This window comes from Parasteatoda tepidariorum, chromosome 6, assembly GCF_043381705.1.
Source record: "Parasteatoda tepidariorum isolate YZ-2023 chromosome 6, CAS_Ptep_4.0, whole genome shotgun sequence".
Classification (NCBI taxonomy): domain Eukaryota; kingdom Metazoa; phylum Arthropoda; class Arachnida; order Araneae; family Theridiidae; genus Parasteatoda; species Parasteatoda tepidariorum.
Genome location: NC_092209.1, coordinates 6,341,143 through 6,365,692, shown reverse-complemented (window position 1 = coordinate 6,365,692; position 24,550 = coordinate 6,341,143). Strand labels below are relative to the sequence as shown.

Sequence of the window (24,550 nt, the reverse complement as noted above, 5' to 3'; positions counted from 1 at the left end):
AATTGTGTCTAAATTTTCACAAAATAAATACCACTCCGAAAAACCTAGACAGACCCCTGAAGTAATCATTAAATTCTCTATTTCATCTAGCCTTAATTTCAATTATGCATTTGTTTCAAAATGGTTGCTATGTATTCAAAGCTATGAATTATAATGAAAAATTATTTTAGAAAGTTAGAGCTTCTAAAATATTGTTATAATATTGTTTTAATGTTAATTTAATTTTGATTAAACATTCATAAACAAAAATTAAAGTTCTTACAATGTATTTGAATAAAAAAAAAAAAAATCTGATTTAAATCCAAAAAATCCGACTTAAATAAAAAAAATCTGATTTTTTTTTAAAAAAAATCCAAAAAATCACGAACCCTGGATGCTATTATACACAACTATAACCAAATAAGGGAAAACACTCAAAACATGGCTAACCGTATACTTTACTTTAAATTACAGAAAACTCATAAGAACGGTAAAATTATGAGTAAATTTAAACACAAGTCGAAGTAATAGAACTTCCTAGAATATTAGGCCTGCTCACACATCGCCTCGTAAGCATAACAGATACACCGAAATTTCCTAAACTTTTTATGGCTTCAGGAAGCTTGTTATTGTTTACATTCAGTCAACCATCCATGCATATTGTAAGGCAATTATTGGTTAATTTTAGTTTTGTCTATTTGTTTCCATTTCTTCCAGTGTCCAAGGAAAAACAAGTTTCTCTTGGACAGAATGCTAACCTCAAAGACAACCGAGCAATACAGAAATTTTTTAAAATTTAGCTTACCACATCTGTTATTTCCTCCATATTATTATGATCATCTGATGTGGTTGACACCATAGGCCAGCAAGTCAAATAAGAGGTCGATGGAGTATTGGCTCCCGGAGCACCGTAATTGGGTGACAAGGATGATAGAGTGTTGGATGATTGTGCTATTAGGTGCTTTGGAGTATTACTACCATTGCTTGTAGCCCCACTCTTTCGAGGAACTATTGGACTCTTCCTTTTCATTATAATAATCTATTACACTGAAACTATCAACAAAAATAAAGATATAATACCTTAAAAGCAAATGAAATAATGTCATTATAAAATTAAGATATTTTAAAATATATTTAAGCACTTTAAATACAATGCATGCTAATGCTGAATTTTCAGAACATAACTGGGAGATACTTCCAGGTCAGTTTCTGTCGATATCCATTTCCTTTTACCTTTTTAGTTGGTTCTCCTTTGCATTATTTTTTCCCCTTCAGTTTCTCACAGGCTACTGCCAGTAAGTCACCATAAGTAATTGATTGTTTGGAAGAGATATCAACACAAAAATCTTACCTTAACTGGCTAATGGCATCACAAAAAGGAACTATCAATTGTCGGCAATACAGTTTTTTCAAATTTTTTTTTTAAAAAAGCTGTTGATAGAAAAACAAGAAAAAGTAAATAACAATTTACTTTTTTTTTTATAAACATTGATGGAAGAACATTAAAATGGACAAGTCCCACTAATCCCGGAAACAAATATATACATAGCAATACTTTTTGTTTAAAATATACACTAAAAACAAAAATTTTTGCATTTCCTAAATTTATATACTAATTGTAATATGCTTTTATTTACAGTAATATGTTTGAATAAAACTTGTTGTTAGAGTGGTATAGGGTACCCCTTGGATTGGGCACTATAATTTGGAGCTCTTTTCATTTGAAAAAATTTCCCTTTTCCCATTATTTTAATTGATTATTAATAAGAAACTCTTTATGTCATAAGCATAAAAAAAATTTCAAAATACCAAAGGCGCCCTAGGGGAAACTTTAACATTAATTTGGTAGCCCAACATTTTTTATATTAAGAAATAATTAGGATTTAAAGACTATAAATTGTTATCTGTATAAAATATTTTATGGAATTATATAGAGGATATTTTCACCACATTAGATGAACAAACAGTTTCAACATATGCTTCACAAATGAAAAATACTAAATCCTTGAGATCTGTCAGTGCGAATTTCCGTATAGTAATTAACAGCAAATAATAAATAATTTGTTATTCTCCAATAAATACATTTGTAAGTAAATAACAAAGAAATTTATTCACCACAATAATAGCCACACAATTAATTTAAAGAAAAAAAGATAAAAACGAAATAAAACTAACCCAAAACATTATATTTCTTTTCATAAGAGCTTGAAGTATTTTTCATCAATTTCATGAAGGATATGACTCATATCCATGCAACTTTCCGCATTCGAAAATACTGAAATTGGAAAGATTCATGCGAGTGTAGCAAAATCATATCTGTAAATCTAAAAGCATCATTAAATCTAAAACAAATGAAGCAAAACACACTTAAAATAAGACTAGTTAATTAAGAATTTAAACGTTAAAAGCAATTTCATAAGTGAGTTTTTGTGTTGAATACAAAACTTCCATCAAAAATTCAGTGACAGGAAAGTCGGATGAAAACATAGGAGTAAAGGAATTTGATTGGCTGGCTGACTTGTTATTTCTGCTAGCTGAGCCTTCCAAATTTCAAAAGCATGATAATCCTTTGATGAATGGCAACGAATTTGTTTTACCGGTCAAATTATAAACAAAAACATTTCGCTTGCAGGTATCATGGCGCGAACATTTAGGTTAATCCATTTATTTTTAACATTTTTTTTTAAAATTATGTATTATTTTCATGACAAAATTTATTGGTTATTTTTGTTGTTATATAATTCTATATATATATCATATTTTTGATTCTTCAGGTTCAAAATATATTGTTAAATGTAGTTTGGTTTAAGTACATTTGTGAAGGNAAAACATGTATTATTTTCATGACAAAATTTATTGGTTATTTTTGTTGCTATATAATTCTCTATATATATCATATTTTTGATTCTTCAGGTTCAAAATATATTGTTAAATGTAGTTTGGTTTAAGTACATTTGTGAAGGCTGTTCATGTCTTAAGGAGGACAAATACTTTTATTTGACCCCGAGAAATAGCTGAGTTTTATTTCTTTTCTATTAATGAATATTCAATAATAAGTAAAACCGAACTTGATTAAATTTATACTATCAGAGTAACAATTATCCATGGTTGTTCTTGTTTGCTAAATATGACGTTCGGTTAAAATTTCAAACCTTTATACGGCTATGTACATCGAAGGACGAGATTAATTATATTTTCAAATATTTCCTAATTGTATTCTTACTCAAAGATACTTGTTTTCCTGTGAAACAAGAATGCTGTGTCCATTTAATTTTTTTTTTCAAAAATTATTTCATGTAAGTTAATTCTGAAATAATTCAGCCAAGCCCAACTCGTTTAAAGATAGGAGAGATTTCTGTATGGTGATCTGTGGTCAATAACCGTAAAGTCTAGTCTATTTCCAGGCCAGTGAGAAACTAAAAAAAAGAAGAAGAAGAAAACGTCACAGCAAGGGACCAACTGGAAGGGTAGCCATCCCCAGGCAAACCTCTACTTGTTTGTTGTTTTTTAAAAAAATTTCTGTTTAAAAACAGTTTGTGGCCTTGGTGATTTAAAAATAATTGACTCCACGTTGCTTTCATAAAATTTTATTGGAGCTATCTAGTTATTTTGTTTGAAATATATAATTTTGTCTGTCCGTAAGTAGGCCTTGGTTATTATGTTGGTAATTGTTCAATGACTTTGATCTTAAATTATTTTTATAAAAAGATTACAATGAAGGGTGATAATTAATGAATTTTAAAGGGAGAACTGTAAATTGATCGCTGTTCATGCAAATTGCCATCACCAAGACACCAAAGAATTTTTGCAGTTAATTGTCTTTTATTTTTAAAAAAGGGTTTTGCTGAGGAGTAGCTAAAGGATGCATCCGTGATATATTTTTTTCTGCAGCTTCTCGCTTGCCACCTCCCATTTGTTATCAAAGTTTGGTACTGGTACCAATTTTGAAATATTCTCAATTTTTAAAACATTACTGCAGCTGACACCCTTATAAAATCAGAGTTAATAATGTTATTAATTTATAACATTGTTTCAGAACTTTAAAAAAAAATTAAAGTTCATACCGTAACATATTCTATAAACAAGATACCAAAAATGACCCACAGAATCTTTTGACAAGGCCAATGTACATTCTTTAATATTGATTTTTAAAAAAATACTGTATAATAAAAGGGGGTTAAATATTTGCGAGGAAATGCAGCATTTTCATTACAGAAAAAAAAATGGGAGAGAATTTCTCACCCTCTCAAAAACAGGGTGAGATTTCAAAAAGTTAATTGAGATTTTTAAAAATTAAAAGAAACACGAATAGACTTGGAAAAAAACTATTTCTTTAAATATAATACATTTTTAACATCTTCTAATTTTTAATCATCATATGGAAAATGTTCTATATCTACTTTTTCATTAGGTTGCTCAAATGCTTATCAGTCAATCTGTTATGAAATTTCGTCTTAAATCGGTTTTTAGTACTAAATGACCTTGCAACAAATGCTGACCTATCCTCTACATCTGCCAGCATAGGCTTTTCAATTATTTCTGTTATAGAATAGTGAAGTTCATTGGAGTTATTTCCATGTTCATACTTCATGTTGTGTCTTCCATAGTATAATTTTCATAGCCTTTAACTTTTACAAATTGCTGTAAATTGTCGATGAGGGAGTTTGGTAAATTAACAGCTAAAAATAGAGCTGACTTTAAATAAAGTTATTATAAAGGACTCATTTTTTTCTCAACTGATTTTTTATTTAGCTGAAAAATATCTGTATTGGTTTCATTTTGACTGTTTCTACCGACATTTGTTTAATTTTCATTTGTCCGTTACGGAGTAGAAGATGTTGCCTTTAACAAGGTATTTGTCCACCTTACATTCATGCACAAAAAATTTAATCGTCTTACATGAAGAAACCTTACCTACGGTGAGCATGTGGTTACAAAGAATTGTGTTCTAAAAGGGGTTCTGTGGTTCGGGGGGGGGATGGTGTTCTGTTGTATCACCTGTTCTGAACAATACTGGTAAATAGGGAAGCTAGATAACAAGGACCAATGTTGAAAATAATGAAAGATCAAGGAAGAAAAGTGAAATGGATTTTATTTAAAATGGTGGAAGACGAAATTTTTTTCAAAAATTCGCGAGATTCGTCATTTTGAAATTGAGAGTGCACGAACTTCTCGCGTTAATCATTTTTTAATGCGAGAAAAGAACAAAATATGCGAGATTCTTGCACTGTAGTGAAAACACTGGAAATGTAATGTCTTATACGCAAATGAAATGGAGGAAAAAAGTTCTGAAATTTTAGAGATTAAATAAAAATTCCTGTACCTGTATTTTTTTAGTTGTATTTACAGTAAATACTTTAATTCGTTTATCAATTTTAATTATCTATTTACACTTCAGTAAAGAAATAAATTATACATGTGCTAATCATACTTCTTGTTAATAGGATCTAAATGCACCCTATTGTTTTATGATTACAACTTAATGTTAATTTTGTTTATCCTCGACTAAACATGGTATTTTCTTATTTTTGGAGCTTACTCTTTAGAAAAATTGTGCATCATTACCTATTAGCGGTGAAAATTTAATAAGTTAAATATTTATTTTAAAAAATCTTTTTTTTTAACCTCTAAATATTGTATTTTAATTCCTTTTTCCTAAGGGAGGGAATCTGAAAAGTTTCGGTGAACTGATTCTGAAATATTTTAATCTTGTTATTGTTTAAGATACAATCTTATCAGATAAGGAACATGTGTTATATATGCTTAAATATTAGCATCAAATATTTTATTAATTTTCAAAACAATTCAAAAGAAATTTTAACAAAATTAGGAATATCAATTTAGTTTTTAAATTGAAGCTTTTTCTATCCTGTTTTATTTTTAAATAAAATTATTCATTCCCTGTATTTTTTTTAATTTAAGAAAAAGCATTCTTTTGACTTTAATTACAGATATTTTGTTTAACGAAAAGTAACTTCGATGTTATTTTAAGTTTTATTGGTTAAACATTGTATGAAAATTTTAATTATGCTATTTTGTATTTCATAATTTTTTTTTAATTAGATCTGCCAAGGATTTGTGGTCTCTTGTGACAGGCTCCTCTGTTTTGAACTGCAAGGTTTGTTATATTTTGTCAACTTTTCATTTTAATATCAGTTAAAATTATTAACTTGTGGCGTAACTACCACTACAATTATTACATTTCAATTCACTAGTATATAAGACATGTTAACTTAATTCTATTTTGAGGTACCATTTGATAGATGAAGATTGGCATGATTGATAATCCTTCCACCCTCAGGCCTGTAAACTTTATGCCGTTTTGTTTTAATGTTTTTTCTTTTTTTATTCAAAATACAGGAATTGATTCAATATGAAATCGAAAGAAACAGTGACCACATTGTCAACGGAGTGTTACACTTCAAGAAATCAAAGTAAGTTATGCAAATTTACACACTTTTATTTCTAAATTTTTCTTACACAATTTCAATATTTAAATTGTTCTTTTATTTTATTTTATTTAGTGATGCTTCTTTGGATGCATTGAAAAAGTCAGTTGATGATCCTCACTTTGAGTTCTTAAGCAAGCTAAGTAAATTAATTGTAAGTTTGTATCAGTTGATAATCCTAGATTTGAATTCCTAAACAAATATTAAAGTAAAATTTAAAATGTTTTTTAGTTCCTAAGCAATTTAAATAAAGTTTGTATCAGTTGATTGATCCTAACTTTGAGTTCCTAAGCAATCTAAATAAATTAATTGTGAGTTTGTATTAGTTGATAATCTTAATTTTGACTTCCTAAGCAAATATTAAGATCAAATTTAAAATGTTTTTTAGTTCCTAAGCAATTTAAATAAAGTTTGTATCAGTCGATTGATTATTAACTTTGAGTTCCTAAGCAAGTATTAAAGTAATATTTAAGCTGAAAAACAAGTGTACTGATATATTTAAGTAGTTTTTATACAAAATTGTATTTTACTCTGGTAGTAATTTAACTGATCTTTAATTTTTAGAATGTTGATGCCATGCAATGTAAGGATTTGTTCTTAGCATATGCTTCATATGAATTCAAGGGAACACAAAAAACACTTGAGGTGATGTATTAAAATTTTGATTGGTTTAATATTTATGTTATCTAAATTTGTAATAGACTTCTTAATTTACTTTCTTAATTTCTCTAAACTGTAATAAATTTTTCATTCAAGAAAATTTTAGTTTAAAATTTTTTTTATCAATAGATTTTGTATGTTATTTAAATTTTTTATACATTTTTCTGCTAATTTTATTTGTCTAATTTGGATTTTATAGGCACACTTGATAAATGAACGATTGGCACAAGCTTTATTGCATGAGGTAAATAGCTTTCCGATTTTTTTATTTCTGTACATTTTTACTATTCCTCTCAATTTTCAAAATTAAGATCTGTCGGTTGTACCTACTATCTAAAGTTGAATCTAATTGATAAATTTTTATTTTTACTGTCTCTCCTCATTTAAAATATAATACATTAAAAAAAAGAAAAAACCTTTTTGTTAGTCTCTCTCCTAATTTTGAGGTCCCGCAGTGGACTGATAGTAAAAACACAGTTCCCAGTAGAATTCCAAAGTCAAGCATCACTGGCAGTGATCACTTTGATCAGCCTGGGTAGGGACCGAGACTGTGTGGTATAGTTCCTCGTTAAACTGTTCTACCATGAAGTGATCGTCTGCGGGTGTTTGGGCTATCGTAGCAGACCATCGCCAATAGCTTATTGTGCAGCTCTAATGCGACATAAATAAAGCACCTACCAATCATAATTTTAAGAGATTAAAAGTTGGGAAACTTGTATTTTACTCCCAAATTGATTCAAGTAGTGAAATTTTAATTGTTCTTTATGTTTAGTATAATTTCTTATTGTGAGTATAATGTTTGTAGGATTAATTTGAAAATCTGCTGATTTCAAAAATGATCTGAATGGTTATTGTTAACAATATAAAAACAGCATTTGTAACAGATGCAGGAATAATCGAGGTTCGACGGTAAATGATTGCAGCTGAGCAAAGGGGGGGGGATAATGTCTTTTAAATTTGGAATGAATTAATTTTTTTCATTTGATACCTAGTGTGTGATACATTCATATTTTTGCCTTTTAAATCTGTAATTTCTTTTTTGTCTCTTGTGATTTGTATGTTGATTATATGTTTTGATTCTTAATTTCAGATGTGGCACTATTATTATAGTGAAAGACTTTATTATATGTTAATTTTGAAACATATTCTCAATCATTGGCAGGATGACACTGATCCTTACAAAGTAAGCAACTCCTTATTTAATAAACTTTTTGTTTGTTTTAGACATAAACATTATCAATGCCTTTACTGATCCACCTTTAATTCAACCATCAAGTTGTCTCAACTTATACTGCACATGTCCAGTGGACAATGTGTGTGTATACATAGCTGCCAACTCTACTGGATTTTCTAGTATCTACTCATTTAATCAAAATTCTCTTGGTTTTCCTTCATTTTTAAAAATCCCCTAAAATTGAGTTAGTTTCTGGCAGGTTTTTGACATGTGACAGTTTTTGACAGTTTAAACCATGGNTGACGTCAAAAACCCAACCCTGGTTTCTGGAGAAATTCCTATTGAAATAGAGTATTTGCACAGATTATTACTTGTTTGAATACATCATAAAGTGAACCTCATTAATAAAAATCAGTTTAAAATTTTTTTGCTCTAAAATTTTGAGTTTATTCTAATTCAGCACTCATTTTTTTAATTAATTTAAAATCTTACTATCTTTGAGGAACTAAATGCATATTACTATTCAATATGGGTAAGCATAATGCGTAACATTTGGATGCATTTAATGTTAATCATGACAAGAAACTATTCCAATTTTTCTATTTTAATGACAATAAAAATCCCTAAGATTCCCCATGTGTGAAATATTTAGTACATTTTACAACAATTATCATGAAATTTGTATTATTTTGTAAAATCTACTGAATTTTCCATGTTAGCAGCTATGCATATAGCTTGTGACTGAATGCTATTACTTATCTTGCTTGCATTTATCCTGTCATAAATGCTTTTAGTGATGTCCTGTAAGAAAATTTCTCTTTGCTACATCCTGTGATTTAATTAATGTTCTACCCTTCAGTTGAAAACTTTTTACTTGCCAAACCAATACAAACATATGTTGAATTCTATCTGAATATGCTAAGAGCTTTGTAATGTTTACAAATAATATAAAAATATTCTATAGTCTGCTATACTTTTACATTGATTATACTTTTATTACTATGAGCTTATGTTATTTTTATACCATTTTTTTAAAAATGTTATTAGCTCAGGTATGGCAAGTTTCTTCCTTAGTGAGGAAAGCCACCTTGAAAGAAAGAAATTTCTTACAACCCTGGTGGAAGAAACTCTTTTTCAAAAAGAAATATCAAATATTAAAACAATTTTTCAGTTTGTAATTGCAATCAATTTTTGATTATACAGTAGAGAACCAATTATNATAAAGCATTCCTCCCTTCCCTGCCTTCAAGGTCACGGAGGAAATGACGCTTCTCTGGGTAAACGGGAAAAAAAGTTTTCCCCTTCCTTACATTTTCTTCTACTCAACTTCAAGGATGAGTCCAATTTCCGCTTTTTTCGTTTTAGCTTAAAATCGTTCTAGTTTAAAATGGCGGGAAAATCGAGAAAAAATTTTCCCGGTTTTCTGGTTTCCCGGTTATCTGGATACCGGATAAATGGTTCTCTACTGTAGTATTAATTCTGAGATATTTAATAAATCATTTTAAATATGTTAATTGAATGAATTTCTTAAGAAATTAAATTTACTGTAGTCCTTTAAAATTTATGTAAATGGGTATGGCTTTTTTTATAATTATATGAAGAATTGTTAAAATGTCATACTCATGATACTAAATTAACAAATCACCTACTAAACATATTAAATCCACAGTTACGAATAGCCTACTTATTTTTCTAATCAAATACTGTCAAGTATGAATACTCAAATCCATTCTCGAACAATTTGTTTATTAGATTTTTAAATTCTGTTGAAAACTAAAGTATACAATATGGAAGTAGCTATTAATTTTGAAAAAAGTAGGCGTGAAAATTTTTTAACTTCTTAATACTGTATTAGATGTAAGCTATTCTCAAATATTCCTTGCTAAGCAATTTTATTGGTCATTTTTAGTTTCTTCCATTTCGTGCAGTTTCTTCTGTCTTGTCTAGTTTCTTCTGTCAAAACTTATTTCTTCCATTGTCATGGAAGAAATACTTTACATTCAGACAAAATACCAATCCTGTTTTATCTGTGTTGGGCTAAGTGTCGAAGAAGTTGTCCATGAACTCACCCGAAATAAGTATATTCATGGATATGACTGGAATCCCTTTTAATTATTATTATTTTAAAAAACTAAAATACATTAAATAGCTCTATAGTTTTCTAAATTTGACACATTAAAAAAAAAATCCAAAACTTTTTCTGAGAATTAAATAGTTTTTATTTCTTAATTTGTTTTAACTTAAAAGAATTGAAATTGAAAATTTTCAGGATCTAAAATTATTCATTTAAATGGGGAAAAAAGAAAATTCATATATAGTATAATTTAGGATGTATCATACTATAAATACTTTCAATATAAAAACAAAGCATTATTAAAGAACAAAAACACAAAAAAATAGTTTTTGCTTTATATATATCTATATATATTAGTCGATATTGAAAGGATGGAGACTTTTAAGAAATTTCTGAACATTGTAATGAACATTTCTTGTGACTAGCAAAAGAACCATTTTAGTTATGAGTAGAAAGTAAATAATGAAAACAATTTTGTCAAAATTTTACTAACATCTAAAATATTGAACTAAAAATTGAATTAAAAAAAATCTGAAATCTGCAACTTTAGTTTACTTTTAACTTTCTCACAAAAGATGATTGAGGTAAAAACACTTTTATAGATCATTGCTTCTCAACTGCCAGAGGGTGGATTAATATTAGTTTTAGAATCAATATATATTTTATTTATGTTTAAATAGGTTTAGGCTCAAAATATTTCACATTCTAGAGGGTATGTGAATGATCAGAAGCAAACTGGCCAAAAAGATTTTTAAGTGCTACAATATGGTATAGGTAAAAACTTTGCTAATGCTTCAAATGGCTATACTTATTGCCCCAAGGTATTTTTTCTGAAATATTTAAGATCTTCTGAGTAAGTAGGGTTGAGAAATAGTGTCCTTAGTTTATAAATTAACTGTCACATGTTTATATATAAATTATATTCAAATATAAGTTTTGAAATATGCAGTGTTTTCAATACAGCGCGAGAATCTCGCATATTTTTTTCTTTTCTCGCAATAAAAAATGATTAACACGAGAAGTTCGCGCACTCTATTAATAAATTTCAAAATGAGCGAATTTTGGAAAAATTTTCGTCTTTTGCCGTTTTGAATAAAATCCGTTTCACATTTCTTCCTTGATTTTTCATTATTTTGAACATCGGTCCTTGTTATCTAGCTTCCCTATCTACCAGTATTGTTCAGAACCAGTGCGAACAGTTGAACACCTTCCCCTCCCTCGAACCGCTGAACCCCTTTCAGAAGACATTTCTCTGCAACCATGTGTTCACCGTAGGTAAGGTTACTTCATGTAAGACATTTACATTTTTTGTGCAGGAATGTAAGATGGACAAATTAAGGCGTCATCTTCTACTCGTAACGAACAAATGAAAATGAAAAAAATTTCGGTAGAAACGGTCAAAACTAAACAAATACGTATATTTTTCAGCCAAATAAATATAATAGCTGACGAAAAAGTAGATATAGAACATTTTCCATATGATGATACTGCAAAAATATTCAATTAGAAGATGTTAAAAATGTAAAGTCTATTCGCGTTTTTTTAATTTTTAGAAATCTCACTTAACTTTTTGAAATCTCACCCTTTTTTTGAGAAAGGGTGAGAAATTCTCTCCCATTTTTTTTCTGTAGTGAAAACTCTGATATATATCACATATGCAGAAACCTGGTTATCTTAAATTTTAAAAGTGTATTATACAAATAGTTTTACATGCATGTTTAAACAATAGTTAAAATTGACATCAAAAAACTGCCTTNGAGAAATTCGCTCCCATTTTTTTTCTGTAGTGAAAACACTGATATATATCACATATGCAGAAACCTGGTTATCTTAAATTTTAAAAGTGTATTATACAAATAGTTTTACATGAATGTTTAAACAATAGTTAAAATTGACATCAGAAAACTGCCTTAAAATAATAAACAAGGGAAACCTAACTGCTTTTAGAGCATTATTGTTACCAAATTCTGTTTATACTTCACCAAACAGATTCATTTTTGTGTCACATGTAAGGCCAGTGTTTTAGCTTTTTCTGTATTTGTGAGTATATTTTTTACAAAGTTGGCATGATTTAAATCACTTAATTTTTTTTTAAAAAAAAAAACTTATAAATCAGCTGATTTTTTAAATAAGTTTTTGCACAATGTAATTTATGAATATATTAAGAGTATAATTTTTATATATTTATTTTTGAATTAAATTGTAGCTAAAATATGTATTTAGCTATAATGTATGAGTATTATTTTATTACATTTTATAAGAGCTTTGATTGAAAAATTAAAAAAAATCCAATTAAAAAAGGAATCCAATTTTAAAATAAGTTTTTTTTTTTAAATCCTAATTTTTATCAACCCTGATTATCTTTTTTCTCATTAACTTTATTGATATTCACAGAATTTTTCTTTTCAGGATATTTATGAATCTTTCCTAGAAAAGTATAACAAAGATAATGCTGTCATAAGCAAGGTCTGTTTTTTCGAATCATTTTGTTTTCATTATTAATTTTAATTTTACTTTAAACTAATTAGCTTTAATTCTTTTGTTTTATTATATAGGTTTTAAAACAAATAGAAAATTCTATAAATTCTGAACTTCCTACTAAGGAGTCCCATGGTATTTATATGGTTAGTATGGTTTTGAATACTTATTCCTACAATTATGAACAATCGAAGATACTTTTTCCGTAAAAAAATTTCAAGTATTTTTTTTATGAGACAATGTTTATATGATATATATATGTTACTGTGATACTGCAAATGGCCGAAATTGGTGTTGGTTGACTTCCAGCAGTGAACGTTAACAATCACGTTGTCACTTTGGTAAATGTCCGAAACATATACTAGGTCTAGTTAAGTGCCACTGCCCAGTATGCATTTGCCCAGCACTCCGAACACTGTTTTTCCCCTAATCTATCCTCAGCAGACATCAAAGTATCGAATAAATATAATGATATCAATGAGTAAGCTATTTTCAAATCGAATATAACAAATATTTTGGACATTCCCCAAAGCAAATATGTGATTCTTGACATTTACCTGTGAAAGTCTACATTCTGTTGATTTCGGTCATATCGCTACCTAAATTAAAAATTTTTTTCGTCAAGAATGCACCCTATGTGTATATTTTTATTTTTAAATAAATATGGAATTGTTATGAATATTTTGAAAATTTTTCATGCTTGTTTCTCAAACTCTTTCTGCATCTTAAAAATGAACCTTGTAATGCTTACCAGATTTCTTTAAATGTTTCAAAAAGAAATGCCTAACATTATTAATATCAACAGTTACATTATTTAAAAAATTTTATTTAAGTATTCAATGACCATTGTTAAAATGCTACTGGCCTGTAACAAATTTTCATAACTTTGCTACGTAATATGTGATACATTAAATCATTATCCAATACACATCATCATTATATAAACTTACCACAATTCTCTTACCTTTATTTTGTTTTCTTTATTGTCAACTCTCTTTTGACCACAACTCAATCAAATATGTACTTAACTCAGTGGCATGACAGCCCATACAGGGCCAAGGCCTACTGTGCCCATGTCAGTTTTCTTGACCTTGAGCTCTGGTGTGCAAGAACAGATTTTCCCGAAAGTACTCAGCCGAACGCAGAACCCCAAGTGTTTTTGTCCCCAAGCATGCTTGGTACTCATTTTATCGACCCACAGAAGGGATGAAAGGCTGAAGATCGAACCTAGGACCTGTGACACAAAGCGCTACCACTAAGCCACCGGGCGTCCAATCAAATATATGCAGAAGTATATTTCCTGATTGTGAAAAATGTGTAGATTGGATTTTACACTGGTGTGCAAAACGTTTTTTGTCATAACTCTACAAGAAATCATCCGATTGACACGAAATTTGAATATGATGTACATTATTTTGTACTTAAGCGATGGTAAAAGAATAATGGCGCAGAAATGAATATGAAGCTTAAAGTAGGGTATGGAACAAAAAAAGGCTTCATTTGACATATAGTGGCATTACACATAATTGCCTGAAGAAGCGTAAGTACAACTGGCAGATGTTCCCTAGTATGGGATATGCCCTCCCCTTACTGTAATTGTTGCTTGGCATCGTCTCTCCATGCTAAGCACCAGATTATCCAGGAGTTCTTGGGGTAAACGTCTCCATTCCTCCTTTAACGCATCTTTCAGCTGATGGGTGTTACCAGGAGGATACTGTCGTGTCGCAAGACGTCTCCCTAATGCATCCCACACATGCTCTATGGGATTTAGATCTGGAGAGTAAGCTGGCCAATCCATTCGTGTGATATCTTCACTTTCCAGTAGCTCTTGAACATTAGCAGTACGGTGTGGCCGGGCATTGTCATCCATAAAAATGAAGTCTGGTCCAATGGCCCCTCGGAACAGACGCACATGGGGTAGGATTACCTCATTGCAGTAGCGGTCTCCAGTTACAGAACCTCGGTCGAAGATCTGAAGCTCAGTCCGCCCGTTCAACATAATGCCACCCCAGACGACAACTCCAGGACCACCGTAACGATCTCTTTCCGCGATGTTATTGGGATGAAATCGAGCTCCAACCTCTCTCCAGATCAACTGACGTTGAGAATCGCTTGTAGCACTAAAACGACTCTCATCTGTGAAGAGGACGCGACTCCATTGATGAGGTGTCCAGGTTTCGTGTTCTCTGCACCACTCTAAACGGTGCCGCCGATGGCTAACTTTTAAAGGTATGCAGCGTTCAGGACGTCTAGCAAATAAGCCACCTTTGTGGAGGCGTCTGGCCACTGTAAATCTTGATACTTGTCGTCCTGTGGCTGTGCACAGTTGCTGAGATATGGCGCTCGCTGACTGAAAACGGTTTCTTTTCGCCTGGAGGACAATGTAACGGTCATCTCTTGGTGTTGTTTTCCTTGGACGGCCACCACCAACCTTCCGAACAGCTGTACCAGTAGTTTTAAAGGCATTCCAAGCACGAGAAACAACACTTTTGTTGATCCCGAACTCTTCGGCGACACTGGTCACACTACGTCCCTCCTCAAACTTCCCAATCATTCTTCCTCGAGTAAAGTCGTCTAAATGATTTCTTGAAGACGTGTTTCACAAAACAAATCACTTGCAGTGAATGTCTTTAACTATGGTGCTCTTCATCCTTTTATCACAGCTTTGACCTGCGCGCTCCGACCCACAAGGTTTACGTACACTTACATCACCTACGACGTTTTATTTCTAAAATTTGCATACAAATAATTATTCTACTAAATTACGTGCATATTATACTGCAATTTCATGGCTATCTTATACTTTGTTGGGGGGCTGTGGCCGAAAAACCACTTGCTGCTTAAGTTTTGCACACCAGTGTATTATTACTTATTTATTAGTACATAAATTTTTATTATTGGTATTTTAAGAAACGAAAACTTTTAAATCATATTTCTTGTATTTTTGCTATAATTTTTTGAATTATCTATGTGATATCTGTATAAATGTTTTTGTAAATGAATGTCTTATAGAAATATCAGACTACTTATGCACTTTCTGGTCAAAAGTATCTAGACTCCCACCTCAAGAAGTGGAGGCATAATGGTACGGGTAATTTTCATGACTTGGGCAAAGTATCTTAGTTCCTGTGATTGAAAGCATGCACTCTAAGATGTATATAGACATTCTCAACAATGTTGCTGTCCGAGAGGCATGGTAGCTTTGGGTTCAGAGCGTTCTCCTTCCAATGAGATGAACCGGACTCGAATCCCAGCGTCTATTGGTCAATAAGAATTCCACATCCTGGGCTCGCACCAATCACAGAAAAATATCTTTAGTGGTAGGCAGATCATTGGATAGAGTCCCCTTGCTATCATTCTAACCGTCAGAGGTTTTTGTGGTTTTCCTCCATGCAACAAAAATATGGGTTAGTTTCATCAAAAAGTCCTCCACGGAGGCAAATTTCTCCCAATACTTGATCCAGGAGTTCCCTTATCTTCTGTATTGGATTCAAAATTACAAGGCTGTAGACCATGGGTGCAACTCTTCAGTCCTGGGGACTGAAATCAGTCTTGAGAAAAATCAATGGACTAATAAATTCTATCAATTAAATTTCCTTTTTTTTTCTCATTAGAAATTTAAAAATTATTTTGGTCAAAATAAAAAAGTACTATTATATATTAATGAAAACATATGATATGGTAATGTCAGGACTTTTATTTATCTTCTTTTTGTCAGCTTCACTAAATCTTATTCTTAAAGTCTTGACAAATTGGATTGGTTGAACTTCATCTATTTGTGTAATTAAATTTGTACTATTGCTGAATCTAAATCTGGTTGAGTTTGCTTCCCCCACCCTAACCTATTGTCAAGCTGGCCAAAGTTAAATCCAGATTATTTTTTTAAAAAGGAAAGAAATTATAGTGCTAAAATAAAAAGTAAGTAACGGTAAAGTGAAAAATAGAGATATGAATGGTTTCAGGTTGTTCAGTAATAGTTGTAAAAAAATATACAAGGTTAGCTGTTATTTTTGTTTTGTTTGGTAAAAAAACCTAAAATAATGAAAAAAAAAATTAGAAAAAATAATCAAATGATTGATTTAATATGTAGGCTATTATCAAGGAAAGGTAAATTTTAGTGTCAGTGAGCTATAAATTTATAAAAGTTTGTAAACAACGCTAGATAGTATTATTCGGTCAAAAAATAAGTTCAGTCTTGAAATTTTTTTAGAGTGGCACCCTTGCTGTAGAGAGAACATAAGTATTGGCATACCCGAAATAGATTCGACTGTTCGGCGACGGTTATAAATATAAAATGTTGCTGTCCTAACTCCATGACATTATTTTGGGGAATTTTCATTCCTCTTCCTATAAAATAAATACTCTATTCACATTTTTCAATATGTGCATAGACGTGATTTGATGAAATAGGAATTCAAAAGTCTGAACTACATAGGAGACTTCGTCCAATTCAAACACTCATCAAACTGACATGTATTATGTTTAATATTGTTAGTTTTTATTATTTTTGAATCAGGATACAAGACTTAAAATGGTAAATAAATAAACAAAATAAGCAAAAGAGAAAAAATTTTAATTAAATTTTATTTAAGCATTTATTTGGATTCTAATTTAAAATATGGTATTTTTATTTATAATGCAAAATTATTGCAATTAGTTTACACCTCTTATAATTGTATATTTTTAAAAAAAATGTGTATTTATGATTTCAGACTGATTTGCTGTCTTATCACTGGGTTACATATACATTGAAAGAACAGGTACGTACTTAAGTTTTCTACTTCTTATATTAAAAGTAGTGCTGAAATGTTGAGCACAGTTTCACTTAACATCAATAACAATGTTCAACAGTATCTAGTATTAAATACAGAATTTCTTCTTTATTGTATTATTTTTTCTCTTTTTTTTGTAAGATTTGAAATAGAAGATTGCCATATTGTCTTAGATTTTTTTTAATTGTGTTAGATAATACATTTTCTATATTTTTCTTAGAAAACTAAAGTCACAACTAAATGAATTAATGATGTACTTTTTAGCTAAATCAGGTTGATATTTAGCTTTGGTTACTTATATTAGTATTATATAATTAAACTGAATATCAACTTCTATCAGATTGATATTTGGCTTTATGCGATATTGATCAGGGGTCTGTCCAGGCCGAAGTTACTACTGTTTAGCGGTAGCTTCACAAATTCAACTAGGAAAAACGGTAGTTTCACAAAATACTTATTCTTAAAATTTTATTTTTGTATCCCTTAAGAAACGAAAATCCATATTTTTGTGTTGATCTTTTAATATAATTTTTAATTTTTCACAAATTATGTCTAAATTTTCACAAAATAGGTACCTCTCAGAAAAACCTAGACAGACCCCTGTTGATATTAGTAGATTTTGTTCATTATTTTTAATATAGATGTTATTTTTTACTACAGTTCAAAATCTTGTAAACCTTGAAGCAAGAGGTTTTTCATAAAACAGAACTTTGTATTATATAGTTCATTTCTCATATTATTCTATCATATATCTTGCAATTATTTAAACATCTGAATGTGCTCAGTTGCTTGTGCCATAAGTAATTAAACTAAATGTCAGAAACTTTTTCTTGCATAACTCTTATTATTTGCTATGTATGTGTTCAGTTGCTTGTGCTTGGTTATATTGTTAAATTAACCAGGAAACAATTAAACTAAAAATCGAAACTTTTTCTTGCATAACTCTTATTATTTAAGCATCTGTGATGTATGTGCTCATCATTTTAAACGATAGTGTATCTTATTGAAAATATTAAATCCTGCTGCATTAATTGAAATATGTCATGAAATAAAATTTATAATTTTTAGGGAGAACTGCTTCAATTATTGTTGTTATACTACAAAGTCGTAGAACATAATGTTGAAGATGTTGAAAAAATGTTTGCCCTTTTTCAGGTAAAAAAAGTTAAACCTATATTATGAATAGAATTGCTTGTGATTATACTGGATTCAAAGCAGGATCCATGGCACTTATAATAACAATTAAATAATTCCTAATAAGCTTTTGTTTCATAATTGTATACTGCAAAACACCTTTTGATAAAGTAAGGGAAGAAGTAATAGAGACTTGACATTTGTTGAATAAATTATTCATTTGCATCTTCCTATAGTGGAAAAAAAATTCCTGTTTTCAATACAATTTTAAGGAAAAGGATATTGTAAAATTGATGTCAAATTCAGGTTAACAGGGGTCGCATTCCCCCTAAAATTCATAAAATTCCTAAAAGTATGTGCAAACCCTAAAATTCCTAAAAATCTGATAAAATTTTGTTGGTGTTCCTAAAAAATTAGAGTTATAGGCTAAATATAAATAAAAAAGCAATAATCTAAAATATAAGAATTTAACTACGTTAATTAAAACTGTTTTAATTTTGCCACATGGGAATTCTGATCCTGAGAGAGGTTTTTCGATAAATAAAGCAATGCTTAATGTGAGTCACCATGAGAATACTATTATGTCTCTTAGACTAATCAAAGATACCATTCGAAATTATGGAGGAGTGTTGAAGATCACCACAACACTATTGAGGGCAGTAAAAGAATCTCACAAATCATATCAAGAATATTTTAGAAAAATGATCATGATTAATTTGTTTTTCTCTAACTTCTAATATAAATTGCTGATTTGAAATCTAATAATATCACACAATAGTTTTTCTTAATAAAGTAAGGTAAAGGGTAATAATAAAGTTTTGATTAAGAAGGTAAAAATTAAATAAAAATCCAAGTTGGTGTTAATTTATTTTTTCTCTTGATTTATTCTCACTTTTGCCTGTTCCTGAATTATGCACTTAATTTCTGATAGGTAATATGTAAAGTTGAAATTTCATTTTTACACTTTAGAGATTTCATTCTTGACTTAATAAATTTCAGAGCTTTATTTTATGGCTTGCAATTATTTATGATATGTATGGATGAATTGTAATAATCTTCTGTTATGTAATAAACTACCGTGTGATCTGTTTTTATCCTTGCAAAATCATATATTACCCCTAAAATTTATCTAAAATTTTTTGAAAAAAGTTCATAAAATTACCCTAAAATTTTAAAAAACTTTGCTGCTACCCCTGGGTTAAAATAAGCTTTTGGATCATTTTTAAACATTTTCCTAAATAAGGATTAAAGATCTAATTTTAATGAAGATTAAAAGTTTTGATTTATATTTTTTAGAGTCATGGATTTGGATTAAGACAGTCTTTTCGAATGGTCAAATCAGATGACACTAAACATTTAGTGGACTCTATAGGGTATGTGTTGTCCTCAACCCCACTTATAATGTATACAGAAAAAAAATCCCTAAGTTGAATGATTTTGTATTTTTAGTTTTGAATATAGATGTATATTTCTTTCTAATTTCTTTTTCAGTTACCTTGAAAGCTTTGTTTTAATACAGTGCTTTGAATTGGAATTTCTCTTTAAATGTAAAGAAAGAGGAATGTAAGTTTCATTTATTTTATTTAGTTTAGTTATTTAATTATTTATTTATTTTGTCCTTTTTTACAAAATAAATAATCCTATCCTTTTTCTATCCTTTTTCTATGATTTTTATGGGTTACACACTTAGACATGTAAATTTATTTTAAAATGTAGAGCCAATTTTTGGTATATCAAAACTAGCATAACCCAAAATTTTTGACAAAATGAGAATTATGAGTGTTATATCATTAAATCAAAATGAGTGTTACATTATTAAAAATTAAGTTTTTTTTACTTTTCTAACCATGTATAATAATTTTAAATTAATTTAATAATACAGTGGAACATTTTCCATGTTTTTTTTTTACATTGCCCGTTTCATGCATTAACTGTGTCATTTTCTGCTGGTTCTTGAAGATTACCTGAAATTTTCTTAAGTCGATATCGCATGTATTATCTGCAACACACATCCTCATACTTTTCAATTCATTCAATATTTAAACTTAATGCCTGTTTCCGATGATAGAGATGAAAACAATGAAGTTGAGCAGAAAAATTAAGAGGATAACTGATCTAGAATTTGAAAGTGTAAGAACTCTGAAACATTTGCTAATGTAAACCAGTGTTCCCCAACCTTTTTATCACCGCGGACCTGTCAACGTTTGATAATTTTACCGCGGCACGCAGGGGGGATGGGGGACATTGATTATTTATAATCTAGATTATTTTGATTTATTAATTTTTTTAATTATATTTAAATATGGCTTAAAAATAAAATACAGTTTCACCAAAAAATAAATATAAAGTGATTTAACATTTTAACTTACTAGAACGTTAAATCAATGAGAACCCTGAGCTTATTTCTTTGCAATGAGACTGTTCCATCTGAGGGTTATCAGAGACAATGATACAATACAAACATTAAAAAATTTATGTCACTACTTTCGGGGGGACGTCTTTTTTAAAAATTAAATGAAATTTTAGTGAAATGCAGATATTTTTAGTTTGGGATATAAACCTAGGAATTTAAATTCAGTTTCAATGAAATGGGTGGTCCGGTACCATTTGATCCACGGACCGGTACCGGTCTGGGGTTTGGGGAACACTGATGTAAACCATAAAGCAAAGTTGCAAATAATAAGTGTAGAGGATTATACTATTGAGATTATATCTAAAAAGCAAACATGTAAATGTTACAAATTTTTTTCTAATAGCTTATCTCATTACTATCAATTTTTGAAGAATACTTAAATTTTTTTTCCACCAATTTTACATTATCCTGCTTTGTGTGTTTTTTAGCTCTAGTTTGACGGAAAATGTAAAATCGGTTTTCCACTGCATTTCCTTCAAAAATATAAATAATTAATTTAATTACAGAACTTCTGAGGCCTACAATTTTTTATGGATACATATTAAGAAAGAAATATTATAATAATGTGTATAAGTATAGTTATTTGTACAGGCTTTAAGTAATCAAATGTTTTACGTATTATTTAGTACTTTTAAACAGTAGGTCATCCATTTTCATGAGCATAGAAAGTGATATTGTGTGTTGATTTTTAAACTTTTCTTGCCAAAAAATTTTCTATTTTTAAAATTTTAATAAAATATAAAACTTTCTCATATACCGAGGAAAAAAAAAACGTGGAAATTGTATTTTATTGGTTTCTATTTTTCAGTTATCATTTATATTGTTTATTATTGTTCCTCTTCAGAAAATACATTCACTTGACAGTGGATTAAATCTATTTCTGAATGCGTTCTCTTTCATTTAGTGTAGTTGAAAGAGTAATCGGAATTTCATACTTTAATGTAATGCAATAAAACTAGCTTAGAAATCATCAAAACTTTATGATCTGAATAAAAGTTCTTCCCTGTAATAAACTACAGTCAAACCCCGCTATAGTGAACATGGTGTATAGTGAACTCCGGGATATAGTGAACAAAATGTTCGGTCCCATGCCTTGCTATACCCATATAATGTTATTTTTTGTGAATATAGTGAACCAAAAAAGTGATGAAGTTGGATATAATGAACTTTTTTCTGTCTTCGACTAATTTTTTTTCTTCATTTATTTGTAATAATTTTGAAATTTCTACTTCAAAATAAATACATATACCGATTTTTAAAACCATCTATAGGTAGCGATAAGCATTTTTTTCTTGTTTGCTTCTTTTATCTTACTTTCCCATCCCTAAACAAATCAAGTAGATGTTTCCAACCCAGGCAGATGATGCACCTGTAAGGTGTCAGTGGGATCAATATGCATTTTCTGTCAGAGGGAATGAGTAATTATTCATTATTGGTCAAAGAGTTGGACACTAATATGTGTTGATAAGGCCCTCATTTCAACTCCTTTTTGCTCTCAGTGCAGTTAAAGAAAGCCTGCAAACAAGTGTCTCAAATTTAACTATGGCGAGCAGTAAACGCAAAATGTTCTCCATTGATGATAAAATGGGCATAGTCAGAAAAATTGAAAATGGATGTAATCAAGCTGATATTTGCAGGGAATATAAACTATCCAAATCTACAGTTCGTAACATATGGAAAAATAGGCAATTAACAATTTCTGCTCATGAAAAAAATTTAAATGGCAGAAAAAAGTTTAGAAAAGCAGACCACAAGGATATTGAAGAAGCATTACTGAAGTGGTTCAGCATTCAAAGAAGCCGTAATCTTCCAGTATCTGGACAAATGTCGATGAATTTGTTAAGCGATTTAATGAGATTACTTTAATGTGCTCGAATGGGAGGTTAGACAGGTTTAAAAAGTGGACTAACAGAAATTCAGGAAAAATTATCTGAGAGTCGGAAAATGTTTCCATATCTGATGTTGAGGACTGCTCAACAGCTAAAGATTAAAAAAAAAAAAAAAAAATTGTACGCAGGACGAAGAGTAATAAAAAATAAAACATTTTTTGCTGCTACATAATATTTTTCAGTCATTTATTTGAAAAACGTGTAATAAAAGGGAGGAATTTGGAAACCCTTAGTTAAATAGCCCGCATAATGAATATAGTGAACTCTCGGTTATAGTGAACCAAAATTTCGTTCCCTTAAAGGTTCACTATAGCGGGGTTTGACTGTATTAAGTGTTCTTATTTGGAATTGGTTCAAAGGTGCTAGACTTCGCACATGTTTTGGCATGAGCCAAAAAGTGGCAGAAACTTAAATATTGCGATCTAGACTAGTGAGGTATTGTTAGTAATTTTTTTTCCCCAATTGATTGTAGCTAAACATAAGTCAATAGAACGAATAATTCCAAAGTTGTTAAGGTTTTTATGTTCAAAATGAGCGATTTTTAATTATACTTATAAACTTCTGCAAATTTTGAAATATTAGCTCCTTTTCTTCTTTATTCTCATTCGATTAGGCATGAATATAACAATTTGAAACAGTTCTTTGCTTGCATAGATAGCATTGTCAGAGCGGGAATAGGTACAATGCAAATTGTATTCATTTTATATGTAAAACCAGTATATCTTTTAATTTATTAGTTTTAACCTCCTGAACGGCCACTTGGTCTTATTCAACTAAGAGTCAAAATCTGCATTAAAAATAATAATTTATTTGTATTAACAACAATATTTAAGTTTCTCTCCCCTTCCCACCAAATGTGTTGCCCTGCAACTTTTTTTACCTTCATTAAAATGTATTTAATTGCTTTTTGTTTCGTAGAACTTTTTTTTTTTTTAGGTCTATTTAAAGTAATATTTTTTATTATGTTAGTGCTTTATCTTTCTTCTTTGTTTGATTTCTTTTCATGTTATTGAAAAGGATTATTTTAACTCACAATTTAACTGTTTTTAATTTTTACTTATGTCAGAACACCTTGTGTTTAGGAGAAATTTTATCATTTAGGGTTTTATTTTTCTTCTCGATTATAATCATTTCTATTCTCTTAAAGTGTGTTCTCGAAAATGCTTCAGAATTACTCTTCATTGACTTTTGTAATAAAATGCGATAGTAAATTTATTTTTGTTTAAATTTATAATTGCACAAATATCTACATGAGTTTATTACTTTTTATTTTCTCAATTCTTAGGATAGCTGATCACTATTTATTGAAAAATGAGAAGGCTTTGATGGTAATATGCAAAGGATTATTTTTCTTTGGTTTTTTAGTATAATTATGTGTGTCATATTATTTATTTTGTCCTTGATTGTTATATGTTTGTAATTAATCTATGCAGTTAATTATTTTGATGACTACTTCATATTTCTGAATATCAACCCGTCTGTATATAAGGTAATTGTATGCTTTTTCTTTGAAAATTTACCCGAAATT

At 29.6% G+C, this 24,550-nt stretch overlaps 3 protein-coding genes across 9 annotated transcripts in view; 2 read left to right on the top strand and 1 right to left on the bottom strand.

The window, feature by feature from the left end:
* Nucleotides 1–2,464, bottom strand: part of LOC107447912 (transmembrane and coiled-coil domains protein 2) — a 28,302-nt gene extending 25,838 nt beyond the window's left edge. Inside the window, exons 1-2 of one of the 3 annotated variants that reach the window (XM_016062960.3) lie at nt 2,155–2,464; nt 785–1,032 (exon numbers count right to left, since the gene is read on the bottom strand). In XM_016062960.3, the coding sequence (XP_015918446.2) occupies nt 785–1,009 (225 nt within the window). In that variant the 5' untranslated portion in view covers nt 1,010–1,032; nt 2,155–2,464. The remainder of the gene's footprint in view (nt 1–784; nt 1,033–2,154) is intronic. The other 2 variants (XM_043052411.2, XM_071181951.1) reach the window with 2 other exon arrangements.
* The window catches only part of LOC107439260 (coiled-coil domain-containing protein 92), an 879,443-nt gene that overhangs the window by 207,349 nt on the left and 647,544 nt on the right, over nt 1–24,550 (top strand). The window lies entirely within an intron of this gene.
* The window catches only part of LOC107447901 (nuclear pore complex protein Nup188), a gene marked incomplete in the record, with an annotated part of 82,481 nt that continues 60,471 nt past the window's right edge, over nt 2,541–24,550 (top strand). The window contains 14 exon segments of the mRNA XM_043052409.2: nt 2,541–2,633; nt 6,043–6,097; nt 6,340–6,413; nt 6,504–6,582; nt 6,993–7,073; nt 7,288–7,332; nt 8,179–8,271; nt 12,746–12,802; nt 12,892–12,960; nt 17,527–17,574; nt 18,655–18,741; nt 20,017–20,093; nt 20,212–20,283; nt 24,308–24,350. Coding sequence (XP_042908343.1) covers nt 2,617–2,633; nt 6,043–6,097; nt 6,340–6,413; nt 6,504–6,582; nt 6,993–7,073; nt 7,288–7,332; nt 8,179–8,271; nt 12,746–12,802; nt 12,892–12,960; nt 17,527–17,574; nt 18,655–18,741; nt 20,017–20,093; nt 20,212–20,283; nt 24,308–24,350 — 897 coding nt within the window.